General features: G+C 36.2%; 1 protein-coding gene across 1 annotated transcript; it reads left to right on the top strand.

Moving 5' to 3' along the window:
* The first annotated feature begins 5,878 nt into the window (after window positions 1–5,878).
* Window positions 5,879–8,534, top strand: LOC112128058. The gene has a single exon (XM_024229831.1). The coding sequence runs from the start codon at window positions 5,926–5,928 to the stop codon at window positions 7,369–7,371; it is 1,446 nt and encodes a 481-aa protein (XP_024085599.1). The 5' UTR covers window positions 5,879–5,925; the 3' UTR covers window positions 7,372–8,534.
* Window positions 8,535–14,416: the final 5,882 nt, after the last annotated feature.

Raw genomic sequence — 14,416 nt, 5'->3', positions numbered from 1 at the left:
AAGCAAAGATATGTTGCTTTACTCTCTTGTCCAGATATTGGGATGTAAGACCGACCTAAGTTGCCGGAAAGTTTAAACAGTTGATCTTGTAGATTACGTCAGATTTATTTGTTACTGGTGTGGGATCTTTAATTTTGGAAAAAAGTGTTTGGATTGTTTTCTAATTTTTGAAAGCTGTTTTGAAGTTATCGGACGAGAGAAATGTGTTTAATTTATGTGATAGGCCTTGAGTAAATGGCATGGAAATGTATGCTGGTTTGTTTGTGTTTGATAAACTTAATGTAGTATTACTAGTAATAGTGGATGGTGTTAGTGTTGTGTTGTGGTTGTTGATTACTCTGTTAATAATATGTTTAGGGTAGAGATTGTTATGGAGGATTTGGTTGTATATCTTTATGTTCTTGTGGTGAAATGATTCATGGCTTAGGGTAATCATTCTGTGCAGTAACCCTTTGGCCATGTATATTATTGTATGAAGAGGATGGTGAGATGTAAAGTTGAGGTAGCTATCTGTGTTTCTTGGTTGTTGATACCAATCTGTGATTAATGTACCATCTGGTTGTTTTATTACGAGTGTATCTAAAAATGGTATTTTTTGTTGTTTTCGATTTCATGTGTAAATTGTAGGCGTGGGTGATAGCTATTAAATGTATCTAATGTAGTTTGAATTTGATCTGTGGGAACTGCTGTCAATAGATCATCTACGTATTTAGTGAGGAAGAGTGATGTGAAGGGAAGTTGTGGTATGACTGTATTTAATAGATGTGTCATGATTATGTCTGCCAATATCGGGCCTAGGTTGCTACCCATGGCTATACCAAATAGTTGTTTGTATAATTGATTGCCATATGTAAAGTATCCGTTAACACAGCAGTGTCGGATCATTGTTACGAACGTGTTCTTTGATAGAGTTGTGTGTGGTGTTATGTTGGGCCATTTATCTTTAATATGTTTCAAATGTTTGCACTGTACAAGTAGGCGAAGCACTGTCACTGGCTCTTTATCCTCTGAACAACATCTTTGTCGACATTCCCCCAGCAGATGGGCAAGTGTGTGACGGGTGTGGCCTATTCTCAGACTTGTTGAGTTCGTTCTAACTTTCTTTTCCATTTTCTTCACGGTCCATGGTTTAACTATTTTCTTAATATTGCTTAGGTTTTCCGTCATTTCAGTCCAGCGGCCTTGCCTTCATTATCCTACTTTCTTATTCTATCGACGTTTCTGGCCAAGGCTTCTTTTTGCCTTATTGCTAACGGCATTGTGCGGGTTGTCAGTATGTCATATCTTTCTCTCAGTTTGTCAAATAGAACGTTGTGCAGGAAATGTGTTTTTCTGTCCCGCATATTCTCCCAGTAAGGAAGTAACCCCCGCTGTATCATTTACTGCAATTACAAATAGCGTCAAGGAGAGTACCGACCCTTGCGGTATGTATGCTTCTGATAGTGTTCCATACTCTAAATTTTTTATTTTCTAAGAAGCTGTGTATGAATTTTATAATGTTGCCACGTTGCCCCGATTTATGGCATTTTTTAAATAATTCCAAATCACCAGGTGGTATCGTAGTCCTTCTCGAGGTCAAAGAATATGGCTATTCCATGCTGACGTTTGCCTGATTGACGACTATTACTTTCGAGTTTGGCCCAATCTATGATTCCGTACTGGCCAATTTGATTTTGTAAACGAAGTTGGTCAATCTAATATTTGTTTTCATAGTAATATCCCCATCCATTATCAAATAAAGATTGGACTGGCTAATTCATAAAACGGTAGTTTATTACATACTATAAATATCTAGTTTTAAAAATTTGAATGTGAAGGCTTCCCCTGGATTTTTTCTGTGAAAAAGTTTTGGCAAAAAGTGAAAAAGCTAAACATTTTAGGAAGCCCTAAGTCTTAAGGTATGGAATGCACCGTTTTCTGGACAGCTAGCCATGTGAAAACACTTCACTTAAGTCCAAGATGTGTTTGACGTTTGTCGGCAATGAGGCAAAATTCATAAAATCAGAAATCAAATTTTTAATATTATATTAGAACAACCTATTTAACATCGTTCATCAAACTAAAAACATGTAGACTCCGATATCTTGTATTTAAATCTCTTGCAAATATCGAAGAATAAGATTTTTTGTGCAAAACGCATCAGAAAGTGGCTAACAGTTTTTGAAATTAAACATACACCTTCATATTTTTATCCGATTATAATAGGTAACATTAATAACATAACGAATTTACTAGGTCGATAAACTAGTTTATGGTGCGGCAAGAGCGTAATTTTATTTTTAAATTAAAGGATCATTAGCTCAATATTTATATTTTCTGTCCACAATAGTTTCGGTTACAAATTGTTGAATTTGTTGAATCTTTAAATCTCTCTCTCTCTCTCTCTCTCTCTCTCTCTCTCTCTCTCTCTCTCTCTCTCTCTCTCTCTACCGTTAAATGTAAAAGTGGTCAGTATTTGACCAAATTCTGCGACACTAAAAACCTCATTCATTCATTCTCTCTCTCTCATTCTTTTCTCTCTCTCTGCCGTTGAATGTAAAAGTGGTCAGTATTTGACCAAATTCTGCGACTCTAAGAACCTCATTCATTCATTCTCTCTCTCATTCTTTTCTCTCTCTCTCTCTCTCTCTCTCTCTCTCTCTCTCTCCCCCTCCCTCCCTCCCGCAAAGAGTTAAAAAGTATGGAGTAAAAATTAAAAATGATGGATTAAAATTGAATTGAAAAAAGATTTCCTGCGTAAAATTGGGAAACGCTAACCTTGTTAACAGAATACAAAAAATGCCAAAAGTAAAAATAATTTTTTAATGGAATAGAACTAAAAATTAAAAAGCATTGGTGTTCATATTTACGGTGTAACTTACTTGACGTAGACTAATATATCATTTTTATTGTTATATAAAGTAGATCATTTAATGTTTTTCTATTATTATGTTTATTTGTAAATTATAACCCACGTTGAATATCCAAGAGACCTAATTCTGCGTAGCTAAATAAAACACTATCTCTCTCTCTCTCTCTTTCTCTGATTCGATCTGAACACTCCCAACATTGCAACAATGAATAGAAAGTGTAAATGATTATTAATTAACTACTGTTTTTTTTTTTTTTTTTTTGTTATTCTCTTTGTACTGAACAAGCGTGGATTGTACTGAACATGGTGTAATGCTGAACACGCATGGATGAAACCAACATCCAACAATGTTTCTGCGGTACAACTGTCAAAATTCGCTGTAATAATAAGAAAATATTTATAAAGCATTTATTGTCACAGACAACAGCACACCGGAGTTTATAGATTCGTTTTCTTCGATTCGCTTTCAATGCGATGCTTGATTGAAAGGACGAAGACCAGACGAGCTTTTGACTGAAGCGTCCCACTCATAATCAAACATTTTGATTAGAGAGAACCTGAATGACAGTGATAATTTTGATCACAATATCAAGGCTAAATAAGCTCACACTGATTTACAACACTAAATATTAAAGGTCACCAGACCTAAATTCATTGCTGTCGGTAAGTAGATGGGATCTATCTGATTTTAAGATGGCTATCTCCAAATAAAGCAATAAAATTAATTTTTCATCTTACACTTCAATGCTTTTATTTTTATATATACAAATTATTATTGTTGACAGTTGTACTATATAAGATATTATGCTATAGGACAATAGCATTTCTTAAGCTGCAGCTAATATACAGCTTTTTCTACGTTTAATTATGTCAACAATGTTTTAATTTTATGTAATTAATATATNCATATATAATTTAATGTGTAGAGATTAGTGACCGTTAATGGATAGTTATTCAGATATCGTGAGATGCGGTCGGGTGTGATGTAGGTTTCAGAAAAATATTTTCTTTATCGTGCCAACGTTTCAAAAAATTAGTAAAAAAATAGTAATACTATTCTATTACTAAGAAAATACTAAATACATTCTAAAGAGTTACTGTTTTCAACCTTTCTTTTATTGATCTTGATTCATTGAAATATCCTATCACCATTGTTGGTTTTTATATCTATTTTTTATATTTTTTATTGTGTGATTTAGTTCAACTTATTTTTAAACCTTCATTAATTCAAGAGCTACATTTGTAAAAATACTGTGCCCTTTTTGTTATTCTAAGGGATTCTAGTTTCAGATTAAAGTATTTTCGTTCTCTCTACTCTTCAATTGGCCCACATCCCTGATGCTCAAATTCGTCGTTGAGGATTTATGTTTGCTGGAGGATTTAATGAAATTTGCTGTAACGAGTACGGATTTCAGCATGAACAAAAGAACTTTTTAGATCTATGTTTGTTGTTTCGCTGTATACATAAAATGGAGAATCAAGGATTTTTCTGAGGATTATGGACAGGGCAGTTTGGATGCGACGGAGTGGAATGTTTGGCTCCGTGTAGGATATGGCCAGTGCTTCTAATTTGAATGTTAGACTGTTTGAATGTTTATGTCTGAAGCTCCCTCAAAAAGAAACTAGCAGATTGGAATTGACCACTTGAGCCAAACAATCGGCGATTCCTATCTTAGAGCCGTTGTGAATAGGGCGAACTTTTGTGTAATGTCTGGCATTTTCTGTGTAGCTTGAGACGTGATAGCTCGACGAAGCACCCCATGATTTTTCGCAATATTCGGACAAACTAAATTTCGTGTTTCTTCCTAAGTTCATTAAGTGGGGCGGAAATACGGCCGAAATCCGAGATTACTTTACCGAAAAAAATTATCCATCCGATGAATTGGGCTACCTGGCGGGGGTGATTTTGGTCGGGGAATATCGAGAATCGGTTGGATACGTGTCAGGGATTTTCTAGTTTATCTTTCGATGTGAGTGGTGTTGGTGAGTAAATCGTCAAAATGGAAAAACACGAATTTAAATAGAAGATAACCCAAAATCTTAAATTAAATGCGATAGAACTTGCCCTCCTGTGGCAAGTCCAAACGGGATTGATTTAAAAGCATTTGATCCCCGCAGAATTTGAAAGGCTGTCCGTTGTTGACTATTTTTTGTTTGGAGAATTTGATGATACGAGGAATGTAGGTCCAACACTGTAAAAAGTTTACCCTCTCATAAAAGAACACTTGCTTCTTGGACGGTCGGGTTCTGATGGGCGTATGTTTAATTCTCGATAATCTATTACAAGTCTGAATTCTTTGGAATCCCCATTGTTCGCTTGTTTAGTGTCTAGAAAACAGGGAGACGAAAAGTGAGTCCTTTCAATGACATTATCGTTTAATAATTTATCTATTTTTTCTTTAAGAATTACATATCCATTTGGACCTAATCCGTAACGATATCCCATCACGTTTTTTAGGCCGAGTTTCTGGGTGAGTCTCTTTGAATCGACTTTTTAAGTTCATCAACAGCTCCTGAGGATTCCTAAGCGAATTGAAAAATATAGTGCCCTCTTGGATGGCGGGGTAATGCGCTTGTAGGGATTGAATTAATGCACTGAGCTACTTGTAGGTTCTATAACCATTTGAGATTTAGTTATAAATATTACATCGGACATTAGATATTTTAGCAACATAAAATTGTTGTGGCCATGTGAACTTATTTATTTTAATGTCCAATTTCATTTTGGTCAAAGATGTGATATTTGGCTCGTTTGCGACGATGAATTTATTGGCCAGTCTTGTTTTGAACGTGGACGAGTGCGGATTAAGAACGTCTTATCTATAGAGCCAAAGTCCAACCTCGTTGATTTCAAATCACTTTCACGGCGTTAAAATCACATGATATTTTAAAATTCATTATTTAATCTTATTTATTAATTGTTATTTCTTCATCGTTATTACAATTATTTATTAATTGTTATTTCTTCATCGTTATTACAATTATTTATTAATTGTTTATTGCATGTGGTGTTAATTGTTTATTTATTTTAAAAATATTTATTTTTGTAAAGACATACAAACTTAAAAGTAAGCATGACGGAGTCAAGTGGAGGGAAGGATCCCCCTGATATTCCTCCAGATATCTTTTTAAATGTAAATAATGAGAATACTATGGACTTTACAGAGTCTCAGAAACATTCGTTAAAAAGAGCAGCAGAAGATGGGCCATTAGGGTACAATAAAATATTTCTGGCTTCCAATGAGAATGTTTCAAAAAACAAAAAACTAGATCGTAATTCATTATTATCAACTTTAGCTTTAAACAGGTACAAATTAGAAGATAAGGGCCCTTACGTAGTATTCATTGAAAGTTCAGACGCACACGTTGGCAAAATGCATCCCATGAAGTTAGGAAAATTAATACATAACTCTAGCTTCGAACACAGGGAGGAAATTTCAAACATGTTCAGTTCTGGAATAAATCGAATTAAGGTAGAATTTAAGACACAGACAGCGGCCAATGCTTTTGTTAACTCTGGAATTATAAAAGATAAGAATCTTTCTGCATATATTCCGTCCTACTTCATATTTAAAATGGGCGTGATAAGAGGTGTGGATCCGGATATGTCGGAGGAAGAGATTTTAAAGGTTATTAAATCTCCCGTCAGAGTTAAGTCGGTTAGAAGAATTAAAAAAACTATAACGGAAAACAATCGCACTCGTATTATTAATTTAGGCACTTGCATACTGACCTTCGACTCACAACAATTACCAGAAACCGTAACGATTTATGGTACGCGGTGCAGAGTGGATGCATACATTCCCCCCCTTCGTCAATGTCGTAAATGCTTCAGATTCAATCACTTCCAAGACCAATGCAAAGGAAAACAAAAGTGCGAGACTTGCGGACTTGCTCATGATGACAATACACCTTGTAGCAATGTCGCAAGATGTGTAAACTGCTCAGGAAATCATAAAGCCTCAGACAGAAACTGTCCGGAATACAACCGCATTATGGAAATAAAACGGAAAAAAGTGGTATCGTCCACGCTATACTCAACAGTAACCTCTAATAAATATAATCTATTAGCTAATTTGTCAGACTTTCCTAATTTAGATTCTCCCAATGTTAAAGATCAGTCGAAAAAAAATAAGCATACGGTAAAACATTTTTCATCCTATAGACATAGCCCATATAACATTAAACAAAAAGGCTCAGGATTCAATAAAAATGATTCTGATTCCCAAATAGAACCGAATACAACAACTGCATTTCAGGAGAAAGTTATTGATCCGACCGGGAGAAAGTTTGCTGGTCCAAAAGCTAATCCGTATTCCTTTGATAAAGACGATGCATCTTATTACGTTCAATTATTACAACAAAGCTTACACGCTATTGAAACTGATTCCAACATAGAAAAAGATGATATTTTTTCAAAAATTTTACTAGCCTATCAACAGTTAATCAAAAACCTTCGGTTATCAAATTCACCAGCTTTACTTGAAAATGCAGAATTAATTCCGCCTAATAAAATATGACTACGGCTTGTAAAATAAATAATTTAAATATTTTGAGATGGAATGGTAGTTCCCTAGTTCCAAAAAAAGGTTCATTAGGGGCAGTAATTGACCAAAAAGCTATCGATATTGTTATACTTCCGCTGTCCCCAAAACAGATTGGACAATACTTTAACACACATTCAAACAGAAAAAGAGCAGATCCCCTCTTCCCAAATGTGGTATCTAAAAGTCAGTTCCAAAAGCTTTCCAATCAATTTTTATAGATTATTTCTCTCAACACCTGAAATTCATTCAATGGAACGCTCGCTCTCTGATACCCAAGAAAGGAGACCTTGAATCCCTCCTTAACGATCTGAACGTTAATATTGGCCTAATATCTGAAACTTGGTTAAACCCCGAAAAAGTTTGTAAATTCTCCGGGTTCAACTTCCTTCGACTTGATAGGGATGACAACTATGGAGGAGTTGGGATTTTGATTGAAAACGATATACCATATGTTTCTCTCTGTACCAACCATGGAATAAATGACTTGATAACAATTGGGATAAAATGTTTTATAGACGGGTCAAGGCCACTCACTGTAATCTCGCTGTACAATTCATGTTCTAACAACATATCAGAACAAGAATGGAGTAAATTCTTTCAAACATTAACACCCCCATTTATTATCGGCGGCGACTTCAACGTGCATCATATGGTTTTCGGTTCAGGATGGACTGACTCGAAGGGCAGGGCTTTTCTAAATGCTCTAGACGGAAATAATATAGTGTATTTAAATGACGGTTCCGCGACGAAAGTGAAGACACCTTCCCAGATTAATAATTCAGCGATTGACATTACTCTTGTGTCGGCAGATCTGGCACTGCGTATGAATTGGTTAGTCTATCAGGACCCTATAGGTTCTGATCACCTTCCCGTAACTTTTGAATTGAGTATTACATCGGTTTATCGCGCATTAGGCAGATCCAAAAAATGGAATGTTAAGAGGGCGGATTGGGAAGAATTTCATAATGATATAGTTCGAAGAAATTTGGACTCCAAACGAACCGGGTTTGAGGATTATTCAGATTTCGAGGACTTCCTCTTACAAGCCTGCGAAAATAGTATTCCTAAGTACAACAATAAATCGCTCAAAAGTAAAAAAGCCAAAGTCTGGTGGTCCATAGATTGCGAAAAGGCTATCGCGAATAGGNTATGTTGTTTTATAGATCGACTGTTAGACCTATTTTGGATTTTGGATCAATTTTGTACGCACAGGCTTCTAACACCTCTCTGAAACGATTGGATACGGTTCGCAATAAATTTCTTAGAAGAATTTTAGGTTGTTTACCAAGTACACCCATTTCAGCATTATCTGCAGAAGTATGTGAACCTCCATTAGAGATCAGGAGAGAAAAGTTGGCGGGTAATTTTGCAATTAAGCTATATTCAGAAGTTAGCCCTATATTTTCTAAAATCAATCAGTTGGTAGTCAAAGACCTCACAAATCTGTTTTGGCAAAAAAAGAAATCCCCTCTGTTGGTTTCTTCCTTTCTCTCTTTAACTCCCCTTATATTCTCTCTATACAAAAGTATTAAACCTCCTATTTTTACCCTAGAATACGAGACAATTGTAAGAGAAGTCGACTGTTACACGCTCAGGGATTATTCCGAGTTTCCTCCTCAACAAGCGCAGAAGGAATTTTTAGCTGATGTGACTAGGTTATTTCCTGATTTTCGACTGATTTTTACGGATGGTTCCCAAATAGATGGTAATACAGGATGCGCTTTATTCGATCCCCTAAATAAGCATCATGAACAAGTCTCTCTCCCAAAAAATTTTTCTATTTATTCGGCCGAAATCGTTGCTATAATCAAGGCTTTAGAATATGCTGCAGATATTTTGTCAGACAAAATCTGCATATTTACGGATAGTCTAAGCCTCATTCAAAAAATTAAAAATTTCACTCTAAACTCTAAATGTGAATATCTCATTATCGAGGTTCTTAAGAAACTACAGGAATTGTTCCAAATATATAATAAAAAGATTACGTTATGCTGGGTCAAAGGGCATTCGGGGGTTTGCCACAACGAGACAGTGGATACGCTGGCCAAGGCTGCTACCGAAAGTGGCGCTACTCTTGACATGTGCTATACTAAAGGAGATCTTAAAAATCACGTTAAAAAAATATGTTCAGAAAAATGGCAAGTTTTGTACAATTCTCCGGAAGCTGGGAAACATTATCGAGCTATATTTTCCAACATTCAAAAGCAACCCTGGTTTGCAGTCGGGGGTAAGAGTAAAGCGTTCTACTCCACTATATCTCGCCTTAGGACAGGGCACGGTATATGTGGAGCATATTTGTACAAAATAAATTTACGACCCACCCCTAATTGTGCTACATGCGATGAGGTCGAGGATCTCAATCACATAATTTTGATCTGCAACGAGTACGAAGTTCAGAGAGCTGACTTATTACGGAATATTGTTGGGTCTAAAAGTGTCGAACGGCCTTTCAACTTGGACACATTAATTGGTACTAATGATATAGATATATATACTCATATATTTGACTTTCTGGTATCATGTAGCATTGAAATTTAAATCGGAGGATTAGGCTAGGTTGGGTGAGGCGGTTTTGATCGGGGGGCGAGTGGGGGGTCATTGTTGGGACGCTTGATTTTTATAAAGCCCTCCAGTCCCCGATGCGTTGGCTTGGGCTGCTTAGGCCAAATCCGCCTGGCCCCTTTGGTCGTCTCCGCCTCATCGGGCTTCATATAATTATTTCTTTGGCCAATGCATAAAGCAAGGTCAGAAAAAAAAAAAAATATTGGCCAGTTTTTGGTTCGACTATTTTATTTGTGGACAGGTTTTTATGAAAACTGGAAGGTACTAATGAAATTGATGATGCTGTGTGAATAGGGACTGAAAATGGCAAAAAAACAATTCTTATAGGGACATAAATTCTTCTTTCTACCAATTTATTATTTTGGTTGACTTTTAACTCAGGCTTGGCGGACTCATGACTATACACACTCGGGATTAGGTTTTGATTTGAAATTTTTGCATTCTGCAGACGTGTAACTGATTTTGGCCTTAATATAGGCTGTTTGGTAACGGTTTTCGGTGATAACTTTTGGGAGGAGACTCGCTCAGTAAGTTTTGGACTTCGTTCGTGGTCATTTTTATGAAATTTTTATTTTCGCGGTGTATTAATTGTCCTATCGTTCTTGATTCTGGGCTAAGTGAGAAGGTGAGTCCTGTTTTTTTAAATCTGTACGTTGATAATTAATTCATCGAGGCAATTATGCCGACTTTAATGTTTTCGTTCGATAGCCGGTAATCAAGTTGTCAGTTATGAAATGTTGCTATTTGTGTCTGTAAATTCGTTCTTGGCATTAGATTGATTCGACTTTCGGAATATTTTCTATGTTCAGGATTATTCCTATTCAATTAATTAAGGTTTTCAGTTGAGATAAAAACCGTAACTAACTGAAAGATATTAATTGTTAAAGCGGACCACGAAAACTAGTGAATTATTCCCATTATTAAAATTATTTCCCGTTTAGAAAATTTTGTAATTATTGTCAATGTATTTTTTATTCCATTATTGCCCCAATGTAGACGAGATTTTTCACCCAGATTTTCTGACTTAGACGATATTTTGTAGCCTTTCTGCTTCTTCCTAAAGTATTTGATACAACTTGCCCATAGTTATCGTTAGTTAGCCTTAGTATAAGAAAACGTGCCCTAGTTTCTGTGTTAACCCCTTTTAGTATAATTCGAATACTTCAGTTTCTGTGCAGTCTGATAAAATATTTGCGTCCTTAATAATTGACGAAGTACACACACGAAATATACGTCTTCTTCTTGATTACTTATTAACGAGGACTGCACGGGTTTTTAAAGTTATTAGGATTCCCAATATTATAATGATTAATACGGAGAATGTGAAATCATGAGCTTCTATATCATTTTGGATTGGCAAAGAAGTGCCATTTGGTTTGACGGCCACTAATTTTTAACAATTCGCTGAAATATTCGCGGGCAGTTTGATTTATATCATATAACCTTTCTATAAAATTTAGATCTCCCGTGGGGTGCCGTTTGAAAATGTGAGGGAGGACAGAGGCGACCAACTCCTCTAAATATTTATTCTGCCGGGCGACAAATAATAGCGCCATCTTGATTTTATATTCCTTGTTGATTTTGGGAAATTAAAGGCTTGTTACTGTAAGCACCGGAGGATGTGTTGTCAGTTAGGGTGGGCTGCAAAGTTGTTCTTGTACATTTTTTAACGTTGCAGATTTTTCGACTGCCATAGATTTAAATTTTCATTTACATTTTAAAATGTGTGTCATTAATTTGTTAAGGAATTATTTTGTGTTTTTATGTTTTTCCCGATTTGTAATTTAAACTGGTCGCGAGCGGAAGGCAAAGTGTCTGGATTTATTTCGGCACATTTAGAGCACTTCCGTACGAGGGATGGGCATTTTGATCCGCGCTTCCCTATTTTGGATTTTTCGCTCGCATTCAAAATGATAGTATTTTCCACAATTTTATTCGTTCAGTTATTGTATGTCGCATTGAAGGCAGACGAAAAGGTTATTTAGCAATGTGTTTCGTTTTGGGGCCAACTCGAGGGCTTTGTTCTGGATATTTTAGGTGATTTTGGAAGGTGCAATAAATGGAAGGATAAATAAAAAATATTGTGTGGTGAATGGTGACGTTATTCAGTTATTATTCGGAGATCGTGAGATACGGTCTGGTGTGACGTAGCTTTTAGAAACATATTTTCTTTATCGTTCCAACGTTTCGATATTTAGTAAGATCATCTTCAGAGCCTGGGATTTACAAACATTGTTTCAATTTAACAAATACATGTGGGATGTGGAAAAAAGTGAATTTATACAATGCAAAAAAATATTTTTTATAATCAATCAAAGTATTTCTACTCACTCAAAGTGTTTGTTTTCTGCGTAATGTGCCATTCTTGCGTGTCCTGTTGAGAGTGCCAGTGAGATATTACTGTTTTATTAAAATTAATTAAGGTTTTTAGTTGAGATGAAAAAAAGTTAATGGCACGAGATGGATTCGAACCCACGACCTTCGTTTTGCTATTTTTCAAACATAGCTCAGTTGGTAGAGCAGCGGCGTATCTAGCCGAAGGTCGTGGGTTCGAATCCATCTCGTGCCATTAACTTTTTTTATCTCTACTATAAACCTTAATTAATTGTAATGTATTAATTGGTCAAGCGGACCACGAAATTAGTGAGTTTACTGTTTATGTTTATATACGTTGGATTTTTAAGGGGTGGGGAAGGAAGTCGGTATTGAAAGACATTTTTGTATATGGAGTCGGCTTCTTTGAGGCGAAAAGAGCATACGATGGGAAAAAACGTTGGTTTTGGTTCGGTCATATTATCCTTTCAGTATTATATAGACGGGGAGCATACCCTTTCTATACCGACTTCCTTATATAAAACGTATATAAACATAAAAAGCAATATCTCACTGGCACGATAGAGAAAATGTTTTTGTAAAACTACGTTACACCAAACCGCATCTCACGATCTCCGAACAATTATTAATTATATATTAATTTAATTACGATCGCAGAGCGTAAAGTAGGGAGCGTTTCATTCGGGCAGATGTGCACGGGTTAATACATTCTTATGGAAAAATGGACTTTGGATTTGCGTCGGGTAGCGTCGCATGGCGTTGCATCGGGTGTCCGCCTTTAGGAAGGATTGAAACTTAGCCGCAATAGATAACCGTGTCAAAGCATATTCTGCTGTTTTGTGCAGGTTGTTGGACTTTACAATAGGGCCGCAAATTATTTATTTTCAAGTTTGTTTTTCTTTCGGTATCCCTCTTTTGGCGGACGTCTCGAGGGTACCACGCTCTCCTACCAGGTGTCAACTTGCTCCTTAGTTCCTGGAAGATTTGTAGACTATAAGTTGCCAGAGGTTTCTCTTAAGAGGGTCTGCAAGCCCAACTTCTTCTGGCTCAAGTCCGATCAATAAGCAGAGTTCGCTGGTCGTTTATTACTCTCTCTTAGAAGAAGTAAGACGAAGTAAAAAGCAACTTAGAAATGAAAAAGAAAACTTGCTTTGCCAAAATAATATGTGTCTAATCGGTATTTAATAGCCAGCTCTCTACTTTTTACTGTTACTTACTGTTTTCCGAAACGGAGCGGGCATCGATCCGCTGTGATCGATTATGAGACAGTACTGTTCGATTAGAGCCGTTACAATCCCATACGTTCATATCGACCTACTATGGTAAGTACCATTTTGTCTGTTCGAGTTGATCCTTGACAGTTTCAGACGAGTGTGAGCATTCACATCCAACATTGGTCGTTATACAACAGGCTTAGATACCGCACCTTGCCCGCAGTTGAGGAAGTACTGGAGCAGGGATTTTTTTCTGAGAGTAAAGGTTATGTGGGTGGATTTGTCGATGCTGGATTTTATTTTCTTCTTTCCCCACCAAGACTCCAGTAGATAAACCTTAGATAAGAGAATTTACTGGATCAGAGTTACTTGAGAGGATCGTCTGCAAAGGTTAGGGATGGGAGGTCAGCTGATACGGTATGGGGGTCGGAACACTACTCCTAGGTACACTAACCTAAGAATTAGGTATTTTGGGGATTTCGCTGACCTTTCGATGACCACTGAGTTAGGGATGGGGAAGATTAAGTAGTAGGAAGATTGACGGATGTTTTTCAGCAAGAACAGCAAGCCTAACGCTATCGTAAGCCTGGGCAACATCGAGAAAGAAACAATCAAAATTCTTTCTATACTTTTGTCAAAAATAATTTCCTCCTTCTACAGAGACCTACAACGAAAACTTCCATGATAGTCTGTTTGTACAAATTTCGAGGTATGTTCAAAACTAAATTGACGTAATATTTGTATTAATTAAATTTTCAGGATAAAAAGCAGAGAATGTAACTGCAATTTTTCATGTTACGTTTCTAAACAAACGCCCAAATAATAACAATTTGAACAGGATAAAAATGTTCCTATAAAAACGACCTTAATTAATCAATTACGTAACATCATAAAATATAGTTGTTTAA

Source organism: Cimex lectularius, unplaced genomic scaffold (assembly GCF_000648675.2).
Source record: "Cimex lectularius strain Harlan isolate CLEC.00 unplaced genomic scaffold, Clec_2.1 scaffold424, whole genome shotgun sequence".
NCBI lineage: Eukaryota > Metazoa > Arthropoda > Insecta > Hemiptera > Cimicidae > Cimex > Cimex lectularius.
Note: the sequence above shows the minus strand (reverse complement) of the source record. Positions and strands in the feature narration are given on the sequence as shown.

What these genes read in the sequence shown, in the direction of transcription:
- LOC112128058 (XM_024229831.1), top strand. Translation starts at nt 5,926, where the DNA reads ATGACGGAGTCAAGTGGAGGGAAGGATCCCCCTGATATTCCTCCAGAT.